Here is a 21,465-nt window from a genome sequence, read left to right as displayed (position 1 = left end):
GCAAACTGGATCCATGTAGTTCAAATGACAAAAATAAATACCTCGATGGAAGATGGAATTCTATCTATCTATCTAATCAGCCCTAAACATCCATCCTTGCATATAGGCCTCCTCTTCCTTGGGTAGAGACATCTTTCACTTTTGTTTTGTTACGGATCCATTCGTTTCTTTTCCTGTCTGATAGTTTAATGTTCAGCATTTGTCTTTCCATGGATCTTTCTGTCTTTGCTATTTTTTCCATATTTTCTTTTGTAAACGTCCATGTCTGAGAGCCATATATTAGAACAGGGAGTATACATTGATTGAATACTCTTGTTTTTAGGTATTGCGGGTAATTTTTGTTCTTTAGAATATAAGACAGTTTTCCGAATGATTGCCCAGGCCAATCTTATTCTTCTCTTTATTTCTTCGGTTTGATTTTCTTTATTTAATCTAGTGATTTGTCCTAGATATATATATATATATATATATATATATATATATATATATATATATATATACTCTTTTACTTGTTCTGTTCTTGTTTGTGCCACTGTAATTATTAGTTCTTCTTGTTGATTGGTCACGGTTTTTGTTTTACTGTAATTTATCTTCAGTCCTATCTTTGTCGATTCTCTATCTAGTTCTTCCATCATTCTTTGTAGTTCTTCACTTCTTTCTGTTATTAATACAATATCATCAGCATATCGTAAGTGATTCAGATATTGCCCGTTTATGTTTATACCCAAACCATCCCAGTGTAGTTGTTTGAACACATCGTCTAGCGCTTGGTTGAATAGCTTGGGCGAGATGGTATCTCCTTGTCTTACTTCTCGGTTTATTTTAATACGCTGCGTTTGATTCATTAGCTTAATAGTTGTTGTTGCCTTATCATATAGGTATATTTAAGTAATTAAGTCGGAATATCTGTAGTCTATTCTGCTGTTTTGTAGGGAATTCTTTATTGCCCAGTGTTCCACACTATTAAATGCTTTTTCGAAGTCAATAAATGCCATGTATAGCGGGATATGATATTCGTTAGCTTTTTCGATTAATACCTTCATCGTTAAAATGATGGAATTACATCGTTAAGAAGATGGAATTACATCGATTAAAATGACAGAACAAAAATACTAGTTCCAAATAAAAAATGCAGACGCGTTTCCTGGTTGAAGAAGCTGAGATAATGGTTTGGTTGCAGCTCAAAGCAACTGTTCAGAGCAGCTGCCTTGAAAATCTGAATAGCCATGATGATTGTCAACCTTCGTCGCGAAGATGGCATTTAAAGAAGAAGAATAAAAAATACGATGAAGATTTATATATTATGTATATTTTTTTGAATTCTGTAACATTTATTATATTTATCAACATTCTCCATAATTTCATGAATATACCACCAGTAATTTTTATTTAAAAAATGCAAACAAATCATATGTAATAAGAGAAATCATAGGAGTAAAAATATTGACAGGCTTTTCGGAACATGCTATCTGGATTACGACATGCATACATTTATATATAGAGTAGAATAAACTTCATTTTAAGATAAAGTTGTACTTTTTCAGTATTATTATAATATATTATAATATTTTAATATTCTTATAATGTAAGAATGAATAGTAGATCTGAAAAACGAATGAAGAAGAACAATGTGTCTAATATTTCAATAATTTAACTATAAGAAAAAAACATTTGTTGTTTGTTAATCATTTGTTTAAACTTTATATAATTTATCTCGTTGATTTAACCTTGAGAATTATTTATTACTTTAATAACAAGTTCTAGAAATCATTTTTTCTGTATTTTTTATTATTTTATTTATGCGAAACATTGCTTTTAATATTTTGTTTAAATTCAGTAAATTATATAAGTAGGTACTATATAAATTTTTCTATAAATTAGTATATTCACAATTTTCTGAAAAAAGCAGTGAAGTTGATTGAAAACGCCCCTTAATATCCTGAAACGCCTGTGTTTAAGTCTGCTGATGGCAAAGTGATTGCCAAATTTGTGCTCCAAAACACTACTGTGTGCGTGTTTGAGGATTATTTGCTTCAGAGTCAATGTCCATTCGCCATAATGCCTTTATGGGATTATTTTGTATTTTTGATGTATAAGCTCTAAAGGAGTGCTTCTTGCTTACATGCTCCTTTGTTAGGTATAATCAAAATCATACAATCTCATAAGCTTGCTCTAATTTTACAAAGATAATTAGTATCTTCGTAATGTTTAGATCATATAATTAGTTGTTTTTTATTACTTCTATAATATATTTTTCATAAATGCGTTATGATCCAAGGGGTCATTGCGTCTATGAAGGGAAACTACACAACCAAGTTATTTTACTCAAAAAGAAGGATATAAAATATAAGGTAATTTTGACGACCGTGGAAAAAGTAGTATTCTTTGATGATTACCGCAGATGAAGGTGAGTTGTAAGCATAGACATATTAAGGATAGACAAGGCATACTGAGCAAAAAAGCGTAACGCGCGGACAGCCCATCGAGGGTCTGTCTATCTCTTTTTACAAAGCGGTCCCGCGCATGTGACAGACACAGATGGCTAGACCACTCAAAGTGAATATTGTCCATTGATATTGGCGTTACACCTCGATTCACAGAGCAGTCCATACCTTGCCTGGTCTACCCTTTGTTCGAGCCATTTAAATATTGCATTAGCTTTAGTTGTCTGTTTGATGCACACCCTGTATTCAAAACCGTTGGATTAATATAAACACAACATTCTTCCACTTATAGACGATTTAATTTGTTTTAATAATAATTGTTTCAGAGAAAATGATGTCACGCGATTCAGTTGTTTGCTGCATAGACAAAACCTTTACGATAGGCTGGGGACAGAAATTAACCGTTGGTGTACCTTGCGGGAAGCATCTAAACATTCCGTATATGTATTTGGAACCTAGGAGTTTTCTATTGGTTCGTTGCAGCACGCGGTAATATTTCAACCAATAGGCGGCGAGGTTCCAAACGGATATACGGAATGTTATTCGGTGCCAAATTCATATACGGAATGTTAAATATTAAAAATACTGATTTTAAAATACTTGTTACTGTATTATTAAATAAAAATAAAACAATTATAGTATTTGGAATGTTATTTGGTGCGAAATTCATATACGGTATGTTAAATATTCGTAGAACAAAAACACGATTTTTATTAAAACCAGTTAAAATGAGACTGGTTTTTAATAGTATATTATGTGACGAGCGTTTAATGATGGTCATCATGAAGCGAGTCGCCTAGCGGCGAGTTTCGTAGAGTACGAGCGTCATAATGATAATTAAATGCAAGTTGCATACACGATTTTTTCTATGATTATTCACAAAAAAATATATTCAAATTTATTAATTTTGTAACGCAAACAAATTAAGTAGTTTGTCAGTCTGACAGTTTGTTTACATATTGAGAACTGTCAAAGCGTATGTATTTGACTCGCCATTAGTTACTGCACGTGTGCCACCTTTATCGCGAATGCCATATCGAGATTCTATTGGTTAAAAATCTGTATCTTAATGAAAATCGGTATCATAATGAAGTTCAGTATGATACAGGTGACATCATAATTGATATATTATGGTATGAGAATAGAAAAATTATTGTTAATGTATTATTAAAGATCCACAAGGAAAAAGGTTTTACTGTAGTTGGCTGTATACTATATACTACAAAAAAACGAATAAAGTCCTTTATAAAAGGTATATATTTAAAATCCCTAAAAAGGGCTACATCACAGAACTAGTTTTGGATTGGTTGACCAATCATTATCAGTGCTTTCCTAAAATGAATATAACCTGATAAAATGATGCAAAAGTTTTAAAATTTTGACTACGGTTAAAAAAAGTTGTAGGTTATACTCACGTGACATGCTAACCACCAAAATATAATATTACAAATTTTATTTACATATATTATATTACATAATTACATATATATTGGTGGTTAGCATGAGGGATCACGTGAGTATAACCTACAACTTTTTTAACCGTAGTCAAAATTTTAAAACCTTTGCACCATTTTATAATGTTATATTCATTTTAGGAAAGCACTGATGATGATTGGTCAACCAATCGAAAACTAGTTCTGTGATGTAGCCCTTTTTAGGGATTTTAAATATAGACCTTTTATAAAGGACTTTATTCATTTTTTTGTATTATATGGTATACAGCCAACTACAGGAAAACCTTATTCCTTGTGGATCTTTAATAATACATTAAAAATAATTTTTCTATTTTCATACTATAATATATCAATTATGATGTCACTACCTCTATCATAAGGAACTAGAAAAAATCGTGTATACAACTTGCATTTAATTATCATTATGACGCTCGTACTCTATACGAAACTCGCTGCTAGGCGGCTCGTTTCGTATCCCTTATACTCACTTCATAATGACCATCATTAAATGCTCGTTGCATAATATACTATTAAAACCAGTCTCATTTTAACTGGCTTTAATAAAAATCGTCTTTTTGTTCTACGAATATTTAACATACCGTATATGAATTTCGCACCAAATAACATTCCAAATACTATAATTTGTTTTATTTTTATTTAGTAATACAGTAACAAGTATTTTAAAATCAATCCCCTTTTAACAGACTCTAATAAAAACTTATCTTTTTCGGTGTACGAATATTTAACATTCCGTATATGAATTTGGGACCGAATAACATTCCGTATATGCGTTTAGAACCTCGCCGCCTATTGGTTAAAATATTACCGCGTACTGCAACGAACCAACCCACATAACAATGATGTTCGCATCATGTTCTAAGCATATCCTACCAACATTCGTCGAAGTATATCCTTTTTAGTATATGCGTAGTACAAGCATAGCATGTACCATAAAAAACATTCTAAATTTCATGTTCTTTGCATGTGCCTCAAAGAATATTCTTGCACCGAATATACTGAGCACATTCGGGTACGTAGTATCTCGGAATGTTCGTAAAAGTTTATTCTTAGAATATACCTTAATCGAATATTCTTAGTATATGCGTAAGTATATGCAAAAGTATATGCTTAACACATACTTGTATATACTTTTAAAATATCTTAAAAATAATATACTGTATGTACCTATAGGAAGAAGAATAATGTTAGCCTATATAGATTATCAACTTCGCGTTAAGAATAATTAATCAAATTTATCTATTTTGGTAGGTACTAGTGAACTATCTAATTCATTTTTTTAAACCGTTTTAATTGTATGGTAAAAAGTTTAAAACTTAATTCTATTGAAGAAAAATGAGAAATTCTCGTTTCGTTTTCAGTTGAAATGAATATACCATTTTGATTTGAGTTTATACCATACCTAAGTATTTTTACCTATAATTTTCGGGAATCCGGAAACGGCCATTCTGACCCTTGCATTGCATTTTATACCTGCACAAGGGAAGGGGGTAGGTAACAAAAGAGCAAAATATGAAAATAGTTTCCAGTACAGTTGTTATGCATGCATTTATGTCTACGCTGTTAGGTAGGACCAAGTATTTCTAGCTACAAGGACTAAAACATTTTTAAGAACATAAAAAGCAGTTTGAAAATAATAAATTCATATTGGTACTTCAATATTTCCTAAATACCTAGTAAGTAAAAGTATGTATAATGTATATAGATACCTTTAAATTTTAGTAATTTACATACATATTATATATATTTGGCTATTATATAATTATATAAGCAGCATTTTTATTTTGATGTGCACATAATAACTAAATATATTACTTATATTTTATATATAGGCTACTTACCCATATAATATTTATTATACATAGGTACCTATATAACTAACTAAAGTTTATATATTTTATACTTACTTTTTACGTAATATTGTAGAATGTAATAACTACATTCTCATATGCAATTAGAATATGTAAATATAATATATTAGTAGAACCAAAGAATACTAACACACCCAGTGGGTGTGTTAGTATTCTTTGGTAGAACCTATAGGATGAGATTGGGTGATGTTGAAAACATACTTCTGAGAAATACAGCACATCCTTGGAATATTCTTCCCATATACTAAAAATATGTGCGATAGTACATTCTAAGTATATACATAGAAGGTATATAGCACTTCCTTGGAATATTCTTCCCATATACTAAAAATATGTGCGATAGTACATTCTAAGTATATAACTAGAAGGTATATAGCACTTCCTTGGAATATTCTTCCCATATACTAAAAATATGTGCGATAGTACATTCTAAGTATATAAAAATAGAAGGTTTATAGCACCTCCTTAGAATCTTCTAAAAAGTATGTTCTTGGTATATACTGAAAAGAAGTGCGGTAGTACATTCTAAGTATATACATAGAACGTTTAAGTACTGTAATGTAGTATATACTCAGTATATGCTCTGCACATTCTCAATGGTAATTACGCATATTCTAAGTATATACTTTTTCTGAAAAGTATGTTCTATGAATCTACTAAGAACATGAAATTGTTATGTGGGAATAGAAAACTCCTAGGTTCCAAATACATATACGGAAAGTTTAGATGCTACCGGCAGTGACATTGGAAAATGAGAAGTCCAACAGATATCGGACAATGAACGTCGAAATTACGTGTTGCCGGTAATATTAAATAGAGAAGCAAAAGATAGGTCGCGGGGACTAGTCATGCTTTCTTCCGTACTCCGTAATAAAACCACTTTTTAATTATTTTACGTTGTTAGATCCATTAGAAAAAGACTGTTTTCGTTATTAATTTTTGTGCACCTTTTATACTTTGATTTAGAGCTAATTTAGATAAATAGAGGTTTTTTAATAAAGAGACTTTTATTTACTTTCGAACCCGGGGTAGTTGTTGACGACGGGTAATTTTCAAGCAGTGCCCCACACCCTTTATTATGACAATGGTTGTATGCCACGCCATATTTACAGATAGTCGCCGCGCTTCTATTGGCTCATTGACGTCACGTGACCAATCCAAAATGCCAGCTGTCAGCTGTTTACGTGGCGCCTGTCGGCTGTCAACATGGCGACTGTCTGCTGTCAACAAGCAGTCCTCAGCGGTAATTGAGTATTAGTTCAGCAAAGATTGGTTCAAATATGAACAGTGGTGTCATTGCAAAATTAGCAGTGCCGGAACGCACTGCTAATTTTTGTTTACAAAACCTAAATTCTCTATTTATTTTTTTTCTTTTCTTAACCAGTGTGGGAACGGCGTTCACACATCATGACACCACTGAATATGAAATATACTTGTTTTACATAACTTCTTAGTGAAATTTAAATAAAAGATACAAGTTTATTCTACTTCGTATATATAAATGAAATGAACGAAAAATTAAAGAAAAACATATTATATTTAAGTGGAAAACTACGATATACAACGTAGTATGCCAAATAAATAAAAGTATATTTAGCTTTAAATTTCCAAACAAGCTTCAATTTTCTACTTGCCTTGATTATATCCAGGATATGCTCCTTGCTGCGGATATCCTGATTGCTGTGGATAAACTGTTTGTCGTGGATAATTACCTTGTTGTGGATATCCTGATTGAGGATATCCTGATTGGGGATATCCCTGTTGAGGATATCCTTGTGGATAATTACCTTGTTGTGGATAACCCTGTTGTGGATATCCTTGTTGTGGATATCCTTGTCTGGGATAACCTCCTTGCTGTGTGTATCCAGGATATCCAGATCCTACCTGACCTCCTGGATAGCCTGAACCTACTTGACCTCCTGGATAGCCTGAACCTACTTGACCTCCTGGATAGCCTGAACCTACTTGGCCACCTGGATAACCTGAATTTACTTGTCCTCCTGGATAACCAGAACCTACTTGACCTCCTTGATATCCACCTGAACTAACTAAAATATAAAAGCAAGAACACTCGTAAACAACAAAAAAACTATACAAGATAATATTTTCTTCTCCTTATACGAGTATTTAAAACATTCTTTATTTAACCGATTTCTGAGCACAAAATAGCCGTTTGTAATTGAAGTGAAAAAAATAAAGTGAGTTTTTTCGCGCGTCCCACAAGCAAGGCAGTAAATTATACTCCGTTTGCAAATTATTGGTAGCAGTGTTCAGATGAGTAGGTATATTTAGTGCAATTCTTCTACACCCTTGAACACAGAATATCGAGATACCTATCTTGAAAAGAACACGAATTGTCACGAATGATCCTTATGTAGATGTGATTTGTGAAAACTCAGTTCAATTCAGTTGCCCCGGTTAATCTTGTTATTACCAAACTTCGAAGCGCCAATGTGACAGCGAGCCCTAATACGGCGGTGAGTCCCAATATGGTGAACTATATCATATTGAGACAGAAGCACACACTTTGACACACCATACTGTTTATTTTGACAAATAGATCAAACGACTTGTATATTTTTTATATTCTTGAATAATTACCTGGTCTGTTAATATTCGGCCTAGGTGTTGTTTCTCCTTTTGGTAGATTAGGATACAGATTACCATTATGTCCACTTTGTGATAAATGATTAGTGTTTCCACTAGTCTCGTAACCTACATGGCCAACTAAAAATAACAATAAATACTTTAATATTTTTTCAACGGTTTATTCATACGTTCTAAATTTTAAATGAATAAAAACGAAAAACTGAATATGAATATTACAGATAATAAAAAATCCAAAATATTATATAGAGCTTAACGAGTTGCTGGACAGACCTGCCATACCCGTCACGGAGGTATGAATACGACTGCTGTACCCGTCGTTTGATAGAACTATCCCATTCATCATATTTTTCTAGAAACTCAATTTTTATATTATATGGTATTTTTCCTTTTTAAGTTTTGCACCAAATTTTGATCATCTACGATCTACGACTACCAAAATATGTGAAAGCAGTTTGCGGCAGCAACTCTTCTTTAAAGCTGCTAGAACACCCTGATATATAGGATGGTAAAATTAAGTCACGTTAGGGAGCAGGAACATGGTTTTATTCATTCCCATACTTTAATATATCAATTATGATTTCAATATCTGTATCATAATGGGTGTCATTATGATACAGATTTTATTACGATAAATTTTAAACAATAGAATCGCGAGATGACGTTTTGTCTCGAAGGTGGCACATTCGCAATGAGCAATGCCAAGTCAAATGCACTCGCTTTGATACAATAGCGATATTGAAATCATAAAAAAAATCATATATACAACTTGCATTTAATTGTAATTATGATGCTCGTATTCTATATGACACTCGCCGAATCTCGGCTCGTATCCGCATTACTCCATGATAATGATCATCATTGAATCCTCGTTGAATAATATAACAAGAATAAAAAACCGCTAAACGCCGTAAAAATAAGTGGAGCATACAGTATTCCAGCTGCAAAAGATCTGATATGAATATTACGTGACGCGAAAATATATTTTCATTTTGATGCAAAATAAAATTTTAGTTTTATTTTAAAAGATTTTCCATAATATTTGCTAAATTTGAGGTAAAACGCGCCACAAAAGAGTAACTTTGATACAGTTTGAATTTTGAAACTCTTTTGTGGCGCATTTACTTCAAATTTAGCAAATATTATGGAAACATATTTTAAAATAAAACTAGAACATTGTTCTGCATCAAAATGAATGTACATTTTCGCGTCACGTAATATTCATATCAGATCTTTTGTAGCTAGAATATTGTATGCGCCATTCATTTTTACGGCGTTTAGCGGTTTTTTATTCTTGTATCAGATTTTTAAAGTGTTTTTATAAATTAAAAGTATGAAGTTAAATGCAATTTTTCTCGATTACACGTTAAGCTTTAAAAATGGTCGCCTTTGTCGCATTATCTGTCAAATGATCTAGTGTCCACCGAATGTACACTAGATTTTTTTCTATTCGAAATAGATTGAAAAAAATTATTGGGATGGCCGGTTAATGAACTCGGATTGCCCGTTGCCAGATCAAATTTAGCGTAATAACCACTACAACTACATAAACCATTTCGGGAATAATCGTTAATTTATTATACTTTTGTAGCTTAATAACTTCTAAACGGCTTAACCGATTTTGATCACTAAACATGAGTTTGAAACGTATTGACAATTAGTATCTGATGCATTTAAGGTCAAGTGTGATAACTGAAGCTATTACAGGAATTATTGAGCTTGAAAAACCGTTTTTCCCATAGGAAATATATTTGATCATACTTATGAAGCCTATAACTGAAAAATTCGAATTTTTACGGATATGAGATATACACCGTCAGATTCGTCTAGAGTCCTTCTACAAAAGCTCAGTTATTGGCGCAATTCGTAGGTTGAAATTTTAAGTAATTTAAGTAACGCCAAAATTTTCAAGGTTTAGTTTTTCAGTTGTTCGGCGATACTGAGCCGTGTGTATGTCTGATCCTGACGACTTAGACACCATTTGAAAGCTTAACTCAACACTATTGATTTGGTGTATTTGCGGTTCTCCTATTTCTTCTTGAACCGAAAATATATACCCCCAAAAAATATGCCGTTTTGTACGTACCAAGTCCTATAACTGGCTTATGGGTGGTAAAAAGTCTCAAACTACACCGGTTCTGAATCGGCCCTGACCCCCTCTTCAAACACAGAAAAAAAAGTCAGATCAGTTTAACTTTTCTAGCCACATACATACATATCTACAAACATTTTATATATATTATATCGGGTGTTCGACAGCATCCGCCGTTTCCCGCATACTATTCGCCATGCTTTTCGGTCACGAATATCTTCCTCGTTAAGTTGTCTACTGTCCATTGCTTTCTCTACATCTTGTATTCATGTTCTCTTCTGAATCATTTTCTTGAGCCATCTTATTGGTCCCATTCTCTGGACATGCCTGTACCATATTAATCTTTTTTTGTTCTATTCTGTCTATAATATCCTTTTCTACTTCCATTCTTTCTTTTATTTCTTCGTTTGGGCTATGCTGCAGTTTATATATTCTGCAGCTTCTTCTAAGAGCGTCCATTTCTAAAGCTTGAAGTCTTTTATTTTGTCGGTCTTCCCACACTTCCGAATTGTACAGGACAATTCCTTCCACGATAGTTTGGTAGATTTTTTTCTTTGTCTGATTTTGCAGTCCTGTACTCCACCAAGTTTTATAGCTTTTCTTCCTTGACTTATTCGATATTCTATATCTTGATCGCATGTGGAGTTTTTGTCAAAAATAGAACCTAGATATTTAAATTCATCACATCCTTTTATGTATTCCCCTTCTAATTCTAAGTCTTCAGTATCACCTCCGACTACAAGGTATTCAGTTTTCTCCATGCTCATTTCCAAACCCCATTTTCGGTACTCCTCTTTCAATTTTCTAATCATGTAACTGGCGTAATCTTTATCAGCAGCAACCACAATTTGGTTGTCAGCAAATAGCAACGTATACAAATAAGAATCCTCTACTGGTATCCCCATTGTTTGGTATTTCCTAGTCCAATATTTTAACACATGTGTAAGGTAAATTTTAAATAAAGTGGGCGACAGACAGCATCCCTGCAAAAGGCCTTTCGAAGTTTCAAAGGTATTTGAAAGTTTCGTTCCACAAACATTTTCCCTTTTTTAAATAGAAATTGAGTCATATTTCTGAGCTCGGTAAAATTAGACATGCGTTGGAAAGGTAATGATCAGTACTATTAGAAGCCGCAAAGGTCGCACTTACATTTTCGAAGTTTTTGGGAGTTTTGGGGACGAGAACGAAAATCAGGCCATAAATAAGAAGGGCCGTAAAATCCACACTCTTGGGTGGTGGGTGAGTCTTTTCCTAAACTTTAAGATGGGAGTTCAATTCCGTCAGATTTAGAAAATCTAAAATTTCGTGTGTAGGGGTGTGTGGGTGTGCGCCACTGGAGAGAACTGCCGGTCTCTGGTAATATTATATCATCATTGTGTAATTAATTTATGTCTAGATGTGAAGAAAATTTTGCATTTATGTCTTTTCAGCTGTAGATACGAACTATATCCATACACTGGAAGACTGGTCGGTTATATTAAAAGGTTTAATAGGCCAGGGTAATAAGACAAAAATATACCCTGTTCGTGACACTCGAGCAGCCAGGGTACTGAAGCGTTTTTTCGACAAGTAATACCTACAGGAACAAATTGTAACTATTTTCTGCGTAGGATCTGGCGGCCATTTTTATTTATAAACAATTAACTGTCAAAAAATGGCATTTCTCCATTTTTTTTTCAAATCAATGGAAAACAGTAACACTTATGATTTTTTTAGTATAAATAACTTTGAGATTATGGAAAAAGCTTTAAAATGACATATTACAAAGTTTGATATACTCATTTATTGTTAATATAATTGCGAAAAAAGGTCGGAATTGAAAAAAAAATATTTTCGCAATAACTGTTGTAAAAATTAGTGTACAGGTTTGCAATTTTTGTCAAATGAGGGTTCTTTGGTGCTTAATATGTGATAAAGATTTCAAAGCGATTCATTGAATTGTTTAAATTTTAGTCGAATTGTTTATCTCAGAGAGCATTTTTTTTGCAATAACATAAGTCAGAAAACAATGACGTTAGAACCATTCCACAGGTGTCAAATGGAAGAGCATGAGCTATGTTTTTAACTTGGTTTAAAAAAATCGAATAAAAAATGCATTTATTAGTAATAAATAATTATGCAAAAGTATCGTAAATCTTTCCTTATAAACTTTTTGGATAACTTTTTCCAAAAAAATTAACTTTTTTACCCTGTTTTAAGTGCATAACTACGAAGTATTGTTATTTATATCATAATTGATAAAAAATTGCAATAAATATATATAATTTCTTATATAACAAAATAAAAAGTTTATAAGGAAAGCTTTACGGTACTTTTGCATAATTATTTATTACTAATAAATGCATTTTTTATTGACTTTTTTTAAACCAAGTTGAAAATATAGTTCATTCTCTTTCATTTGACACCTGTGGAATGGGTTCTAACGTCATTTTTTTCTGACTTATGTTATTGCAAAAAAATGCTCTCTGGGATAAACAATTTGAATAAAATTAAAAAAAAATGAATGAATCGCTTTGAAATTTTTATCACATATTAATCACCAAAGTACCCTTATTTGACAAAAATTTCAAAGCTATACACTAATTTTTACAACAGTTATTGCGATAATAATTTTTTTTGCAATTCCGACCTTTTTTCGCAATTATATTAACAATAAATGAGTATATCAAACTTTGTAATACGTCATTTTAAAGCTTTTTCCATAATCTCAAAGATATTTGTACTGAAAAAATGAAAAAACCATAAGTTTCACTATTTTCCATTGATTTGAAAAAAAAAGGGAAAAATGCCATTGTTTGACACTTAATTGTTTATAAATAAAAATGGCCGCCAGATCCTACGCAGGAAATAGTTACAATTTGCTCTTATAGGTATTACCTGTCGAAAAAACGCTTCAGTACCCTGGCTGCTCGAGTGTCATGGGAAAAACCTTATTACCCTGGACTATAAAGGTACGTTTTAGATTTACTTAGAAGACATAGTTTAAGCTTATCCTCCTCTATTGCATTAGGCACTGCAGGCCAATATCGGCTTGTAATAGTAAAACATTCATTGCTCCTCTTGTACCCAGGAGCAAACTTACTATGCATCAAAGCAAGGCTTTTCTTGTCTGAAAAGGGTCTCAAATTCAAACAGGTTTCATCTCAATTGTAAATCTGATCCCTGTTAAACTATTTATTTTGAGTAGAATTTACTAAAAAATGTTTGTCTTGGTAAAAGGTATATTAGTTTAAAAAGCCCCTATAGGGCTACAAACATGGAAACAAAACGTTTTCGCTCTGTAACAAGAGCATCATCAGTGTTACAAGAACATGGTGAGCCAACCAAAAAATACAAAGGTCAAAGCCTTTCAAAAATAGACTAAAAGACTTATCTAGATGCAAACATTGCAAAATCTAAAGGAAGGATAAAATTCCAATGGCTACGGCCCTAGGGCAACATATGACTCCCACACGTGGTAAGTGGGTCCATAGGTAACAATTAGGTCATTCTGTTACAAGAGCTGACTCCTTAATGTAACAAAAAAAAGGTACTTCTGTTGGAGTGAAAGTCAAGAGCCATAAACTCCAACAGAAATAAGAAAAAAGAAAAGTAACTTGGCTTTTTTAACTAATATACTTTTTACCAAGACAAACATTTTTTATTAAATTTTACTTGTAATTAATGGTATACAGCCAGCTACAGGAAATTTTTCCTTGTGGATATTTATTTTGATTAACTTTTAAAAATTTTCTCTAAAGAGTAAAAGACTGGTCATGACTAGTGCCAAGAAATTTTTTCACCACATACAGTAAGTTGACTAACTCCGTAACGATTTTTTCACCGGTCAAGAAAACTTGTTATAAAATCTAGCTAACCTTTCTTCTAAAACTGTTTGTAGAATTGTGATGATTTCTTCTAAACCTCCTCTTAATGAGTTATCAGAATTTCCATGTTACTGAGGGCCAAATTGTGGGACTATACTGTACTAACAGTATTCAAATCCAAACTTACTAGCTATTAGGAGAGGAAAAAGAGAGACTGGCAGAACTATGCGGTTATCATCGAAGAAACGAAGAAATAAAGGAATAAACTAAACTAAAGCTAAAAAATAAACATATTACCTTTGCCCACATCATCAAAACATTTTGGTGTATCTCCATCCATTCTACATACTTTGGTAGGCGGACAAACGTACGTAGAGCATGTCCTGGGTGCATTTGAAACTCTTTGGCATGTGGGATAGCTGTAAAAATTGTGAAAGTTAATTTAATAATGAGAGAAAATGGTAGGTTGTATTGCAAAATGTTGAGGAAAGATTAAGTTTCGTAGTTATTCATGGTCAAGTTCATAATATAAAAAGGTAACAATATTTAATTTTTCTACGAGCGTGCAAAAATGTCTACTTTCGCGAAAGCATTTTAGTTTAGAAAGTTTCACTTTTCCGCACGCGTGTTACTTTTCCGCACGCGGTTTTTACTTTTCCGCACGCGTGTTAATTTAGATATGTTAATATGGCCTTAAAGTAATTATAATACATGCAATAATCTAATATTTAGATATTATTTACTATTTTATTTCAAATGTATCTTATTGTGTTCCTGTTTTAATGAAATTAACGCGACAATTCGATGAAATAAAATTATTTTGACATAATATTCGAAAGTCAAATCGGTAGACAATAACAGTCGTTTTGAATCATCGTCATGGAAACCAAGATCGTCGTCATGCTAACTAATTATATTGAAAGTTTGGTTTTGACAACCTTGTCAAAGAATTAATTTGTGTATGTATTTTCATATTAATTAAATTAATTGATTAAGATTTGGTCATTTTTTAAAGACTCGTAGAAAAAGTATTGTTCCTAACTCTTGCAGAAAGTCATACTTTTCCGCACTCGACTGCTTGCCACATTCGCTCTTCGCGTCGTTCGGCAAACTGCAGTCGCGTGCGGAAAAGTATGACTTTCTGCACTTGTTAGGAAAATAGTATATTGTGCAACAAGTGCAGAAAGATACTAATTTCTCACGAGTTTGAAAAGTTGCGGTACGAGCGCAAGCGAGTGCCGCAATTCAAACGAGTGAGAAATTATCTTTCTGCACGTGTTTCACACTATACTTTTTCTACGATCACAGTTTTTCCTAAAAATAAAAATCACAATTTCCAAACGACGATTAATTATAATAGGTACCTATGTGATAAATTTTAAACTGTATTTAATTAATACCTACTAATCAATTTAAATTCCTTATACCTAAATAAATTACACAGAAATCAGTTAAAAAATTAATGCACTGCCTTAATTTGTTTAAATTTAAACAATTATTACACATTATTGACATTATATAATATTTATGCAGTCACGGATTTACACAAAACCTACTTCATTCGACGTCTCTTGCACAGGTTGCTAAATCCTTATTGGTTATTTGATAATTATAAAATGTTTAATAAGAATAAAATAAAACAGTTGTAACATCCATAATTTAGTTTCTATGCTATAGTTAAATATAATAATTGTCTTATAGGTTATATATTTGTCTAAAGTTTAACCACGGATGTAAACAGAATATAACGTTACTCAGAATGCGGTAGTCCACGGATGTAAACAGAATATAACGTTACTCAGAATGAGGTAGTCAACTGTGCAGAAAAGAACTTTGCGGCACAGAAACGTCACTTTGCGGCACAGAAACGTCACTTTTCTGCACACTAATGTCAAATATCTTATACTGTGAGAAAATATCAAGTTTGCTAACATAAAACCGTGCAGAAAAGTGCACTTTGAATAGTGGTTGTAGAAAAATAACTATATACGCGTAGGGTGTATGTATCACGATAATTTCCACCTCCACTAGTTTCATCTCTTTTAGTTTCACAATGTATTATGTTTTGCATTTTATGCGTTATTTTGCCGGTTATTAGCGCGGTCATCACTGTATTATACAATCATTAGTTAATAAATACAGTGGTGAGTGCGCTAATAAGCGGCAAAAAACGCAAAAGATGGAAAACAATATATTGCGAAACAAAAAGAGATGAAACGAGTGGAGTTGGAAATTATCGTTATAAACGAATAAATTAACATTACATTACATAGTTTCCCACCTTTAGACGTATCAGAGGAGTATGACAACTCACTGCCAGTAAAATTTTATAAAATACTGTCTAAAGGTGGGAAACTATGTAATGTAATGTTAATTTATACGTTTATAACGATAATTTCCATTTCCACTAGTTTCATCTCATTTTGTTTCGCAATGTATTACGTTTTCCATCCTTTGCTGGGTGAAGCTGGGTGAAAGAACGGTGTAAAGAATTCGAATCACTACAAGGGGGCCAGCTTTGAGCTACATAAAAAGTTAAAGAAATTTTGGATGTATGCAAGAAACACCATTACACACGTCTGAAGAATGATCAAGGAGACTACGTACACACCCAGGAAGTACTAGCTAATATCTGGAAAGATTATACCTCGTCCCATTTTACGGATACTTAAGCAAATATTATGAACAAGATTAGCTAGTTTATACTTACGAACCGCATTCCCCTTGTCTATGGTAGTAACTACATGGATCTGTGGCCATGACACATTCTTGAGTACTGGGACATCCTATGTCTTTGCAAGTTCTTCCATATTCTAAAAAAAAAAGATAAAAAATCTATTGTTTGCATAAAAACTTATTAAGTAAATCGTATAATTTAATAAGTTATTTGTAGGGCTAGATTCATTTCATTAGTCCTCTATACTCTATTATATTCTTAAATTTTCTCAATATTTTTGTGCTTTTATAATCACCATAAACTGTATTCTTTCTGATAAAAACTAAGCTATTTTCAAATAAATATTATTAAATGCTGAATACATTTTTATCTACTCTATGTCATATTATGTATAAGTTTTTAGTTTGTGAAAACTGTTATTAGCAGTGCGTGAAGGGTTTAAAGTGTGCGTGAAGTAACAATGTATTTTAATGGGATTTACTTTTCCGCACACTTTCAATGGGTTTTTTGGCACACTTTCGTATAATCAAATATCCCTTACTTTCGCGTTGCCATGGTGATAACAATATGAGCAATGACTTACAACAACATTTTTGACAGTTTTGTGGTTTGAAAGTAGTTAGGATTTTTAAATGTCAAAGTTCTAAAAATTGTAGAATAGAAATGAATTCCAGTGACGAAGAGTTACAGTTTGTTTTATTTGTTTATCGGAGATAAAATATTGTATGAAACTGTGCGTGAAGTACTTTTTGCGAACTTACGCGATGTATAGCACTCGCTCCGTTGTCGCTCGTGCTCTAAAAATCGCGTGCGTTAGCAAAAAGCATACTTCACGAACTGTTTCATAAATAACTATTTTTGTACTATTTATAAAACACATTATGTTTTAACACATTTTCTTATTATTAGATTTTTCTTATAGACCTGTAGTACAAGGCCGTACACCAAGAAATGACATTGTCAAGATCATAGTATATCACACGTGTTTACAAAAATTCGGATGCAACATAATTGAAATGGCTCAATTTAATTCAAACAGTTACATTAATTACAATTATCCAACAAACGTCGTGTCGGTTGGGCAAACCTATTATGTCGTTTTGTTTCCAAAATATGCAAATTTGCAACCCACATCCAACACTTTAACTAGTTCAATTTATCAAGTTAAACAAAACGCTCCAACGTGTAGGTCAAGTTAATGTTTATGTTTTATGACTGCTGAGCGACCTTCACCTTCACGACGAGATCTGGTAATGGTAATTTACAAAATAAGACATCTCCAAATTTGGTTATAAATTTTACTTATTTTAAAGTGGTTCCACTATGTGCTTTTATGAAACAAAGTACAAAGCATGTTGAATTTTAATAATATTCATTCAAATTGCTCAAACATTTGAAGCAAGACAATTTTAAACAAATTTTTTTTTGGCACAGGCGTTTGCCATTCAGCCAGTCACAACTTTTTAAGATCTTCCTAAAGCAAAGAAAAGAAAGCAAAGAAAAGAAAGTAATTATCCCAATACCTATTTGATTATCAGTATGGAATACACATGGTTACTCGCTTCTCGTCTAGGGACCCATCAAGAGATTAAATTAATACACAAACTAGACTGGGTCACGGAAAGAAGGTTTTAAACAAATGGGGTAAAACAAAGGTTACTAGTTTAACTGTGCTCACAATTTAAGGTTACTTTTTGAAATAAATTCTGTTAAATAGTCATATACGGTTTTATTATTTAATGACAAAAGGTAGCAAATGTTATAGGGAGGAAGAATTTTATGTTTGATTAAATTTTTTATTAAATCATCAGTTTGTTGTATATATTTTGTACATTCAAAGAAAATATGGTTTAAATCTGCTTCTTTTTGACAATCTTCGCATAAATTGGAACTTACAATTCTAAGTTTTGCCAGATGGGCTGGATAACACGCGTGTCCAGATCTCATCCTGATAATAGATGCAATGTATCTACGTGGGACAGAGTAATCTTTAAACCAAAATTCACTCGGGATTGTGGGTTGTATCAGTGCATATTGCGAGTGGGAGTGTTGATTATATTCATAATATTCTTGTTTCCACTGCTTGTTTAGATCATTCTTGATTTTTATAAATACATCTGGAATGCAGAGCTTATAATCTGTTTTCACACCAGAATGAATGGCTTTCTTAGCTAATATATCTACATGCCCATTATACTCGAGCCCTATGTGAGCTTTAATCCACAAAAATCTAACTGTTCTTTGCTCATGGTGTAATTCAAAAATAATTTTTTTAGTTAGAAGAATGTAAATATTTGTGTTTTTACTGGGTAAAAACATAGTCTCAATGGCTAAAAGAACCGACAGAGAATCAGACGCAATTGTTGCGGAGCTGTCATTGGAACTCTTAAAATATTTTAATGCTTCATAAATTGCTATGGCTTCAGCAGTAAAATTGAAAAATTATGATCCAGTGTAAACATGTTTTCTATACTTTTTGAGGGGATATAAAAAGCGCATCCATTGCCAAAAGAAGACTTTGATGCGTCTGTGTAAATAACTGTTGATTCTGGCCAGTGTTCTAATAAATTTCTTAAAATATTGAAGCTGTTTGCAGTATTTACATGGTATCTTGGTTTAATTACCGTAATAGTTTGCAAAAAGCATCAAAGTCTTCAAAGTTTGAGCTATTATATGTATGTGAGTTGGTGTAATCGCAATATGAGAGATTTCTAAAAGCCTCACAAAGTGGAGGAGAGTTCTTGTGGATCCAATATTTATTTATTAAATCTGCATTATTAAGTTTGCTAATATTGGAGAAGAGAGAGGGGTTTCTATGACAAATATTAATCAGAAATTTTTGACTAAGATATTCTCTTCTATTATGGAAATTCAAGAGCTTCAACATATAACGAATTGGTTGGAGTTGACTTCATAGTACCCAGGCAAATACGTAATATTGTATTTTGAAACACGTCTATTTTTCCCAAGATATACTTATCTGCTGAACCATACAAAACACATCCATAATCAATTCTTGATCTTATGTACGATCGATAAAAAAGCAATGCCGTTTCTACATCGGCTCCCCACCAAGTTCTAGAAATTGCTTTAAGGAAATTTAATCCCTTGTTGCATCTGAATTTTGAAGTTACAAACAAAAATTAATTTTTAAAAGCCTCGGAGGTTGTTACCAGAGAAGTTTCCTACTATTTTCAATCTGGTGGTATGTAGAATGATATTTATTGTCGTTTTATGTATTATTAGATTGATCATTTAGTTTGTTTCTTAGCAGATGTCGCTACATCACTCCAGCCATCGACGGCACGCGTCGAATTATCCTAGTTCAGTCAGAGAGAAGACATATGTGTCTACTGATGAAGGGCAAAAAAGCCCCGAAACCGGTATGGACTCTTCCTGCGTTCTCTGATTGAACTTGAATATGATGGTACTGCATTTTCGGGTTGCAATGAAATTGAAAATGTTTATACATTTTTAATGTTTAATTTTGAAGTTATTCGTCATTGATTTATGACGTTACGTTGGGGACTATCAGTTGTGTCAAAAAAACTGTACAATGGTCCTTTTCATAGGCATTTTTCAGTGCGTCACAAATGATAGAAAAAAAGGTAAGTCCGTAATAATACACATTTATTCTAACATGATATTTTAGTTAAATCTGACAGTTGTCACATTTTATTTGCAATTTGGCATAAAAACAAATCAATTGTATTTATTGCATTTATAAAATGGTTTTTTTTTATTTGTATAGTCTTATAAATTGTACAGATTATATTCGTAGATATATTATATAATTCGTAAATCATTTTTTTTTCGATTATAGCTCCATCTATAGACAACTAGAATAAATGTTATAAATGTCTGTAATCAGGACGTGCATTTTTTTCTGTCACATACAATTAAATGCGTTAAAAAGAAATCGAAAAACTGTGAAGCACTGAAAGATGCCTATGAGAAAATAGACCAGGAAGGATCTGTTTTTAGGCGAATGTGAGAGGTGGCATTCTGATTTTCGCGGATAAAGTTACGTGACACCTTCAGTAATTATAATTGACTTATGCTCCTTCTCAAATATGCCCGGAACATTAATAAAAAAAAAAATATTTAAAAATTTCAAAAAATTTCGTTTTTTTTCTATTTTTTTTTGCTTAAAACTTTAAAACGACTCATTTTGGAACAAAGTCGTATAGGAATAAAACAAAGATAATTAAATTTTCTATCAGATACGATTGGTTAAAAATGTCTTAATTTAACACCCTTGCTGCAAAATAGCAATAAATATAAAATAAGGGGGCAAAACAAGCCTGTCTTTATTCAATGTTTTTCCATCACTTAGGTTACACTTGGAACCTTCCTAATTCGCTTAGAAAATTTTTGTGATGTGCTAAAACCGTCCACCAAATTTCATTAAAATTGACTTTTTTTCGACTAGATTTTGCATAATAATTTTGCAATCTAAACTTTTTTTAAAAAATTAAATTTTTTTAAAATTTTGC

General features: G+C 32.2%; 1 protein-coding gene across 6 annotated transcripts in view; it reads right to left on the bottom strand.

The window, feature by feature from the left end:
• LOC114325814 (FHA domain-containing protein FhaA) overlaps positions 1 to 21,465 on the bottom strand; it is a 69,116-nt gene that overhangs the window by 15,787 nt on the left and 31,864 nt on the right. For 2 of the 6 annotated variants that reach the window (XR_003651739.2, XM_028273946.2), the window contains exons 3-6: positions 17,003 to 17,105; positions 14,590 to 14,711; positions 8,389 to 8,514; positions 7,422 to 7,835 (exon numbers count right to left, since the gene is read on the bottom strand). Coding sequence is in view for 3 of the 6 variants with exons in the window: in XM_028273946.2 (XP_028129747.2) it covers positions 7,422 to 7,835; positions 8,389 to 8,514; positions 14,590 to 14,711; positions 17,003 to 17,105 (765 nt within the window). In the remaining 3 variants the exon portion in view is untranslated. The remainder of the gene's footprint in view (positions 1 to 7,421; positions 7,836 to 8,388; positions 8,515 to 14,589; positions 14,712 to 17,002; positions 17,106 to 21,465) is intronic. The other 4 variants (XR_007697330.1, XM_050647360.1, XR_003651740.2 and 1 more) reach the window with 2 other exon arrangements.

This window comes from Diabrotica virgifera, chromosome 3 (genome assembly GCF_917563875.1).
Source record: "Diabrotica virgifera virgifera chromosome 3, PGI_DIABVI_V3a".
Lineage (NCBI taxonomy): Eukaryota > Metazoa > Arthropoda > Insecta > Coleoptera > Chrysomelidae > Diabrotica > Diabrotica virgifera.
This window is presented reverse-complemented; position numbering and strand designations above follow the sequence as displayed.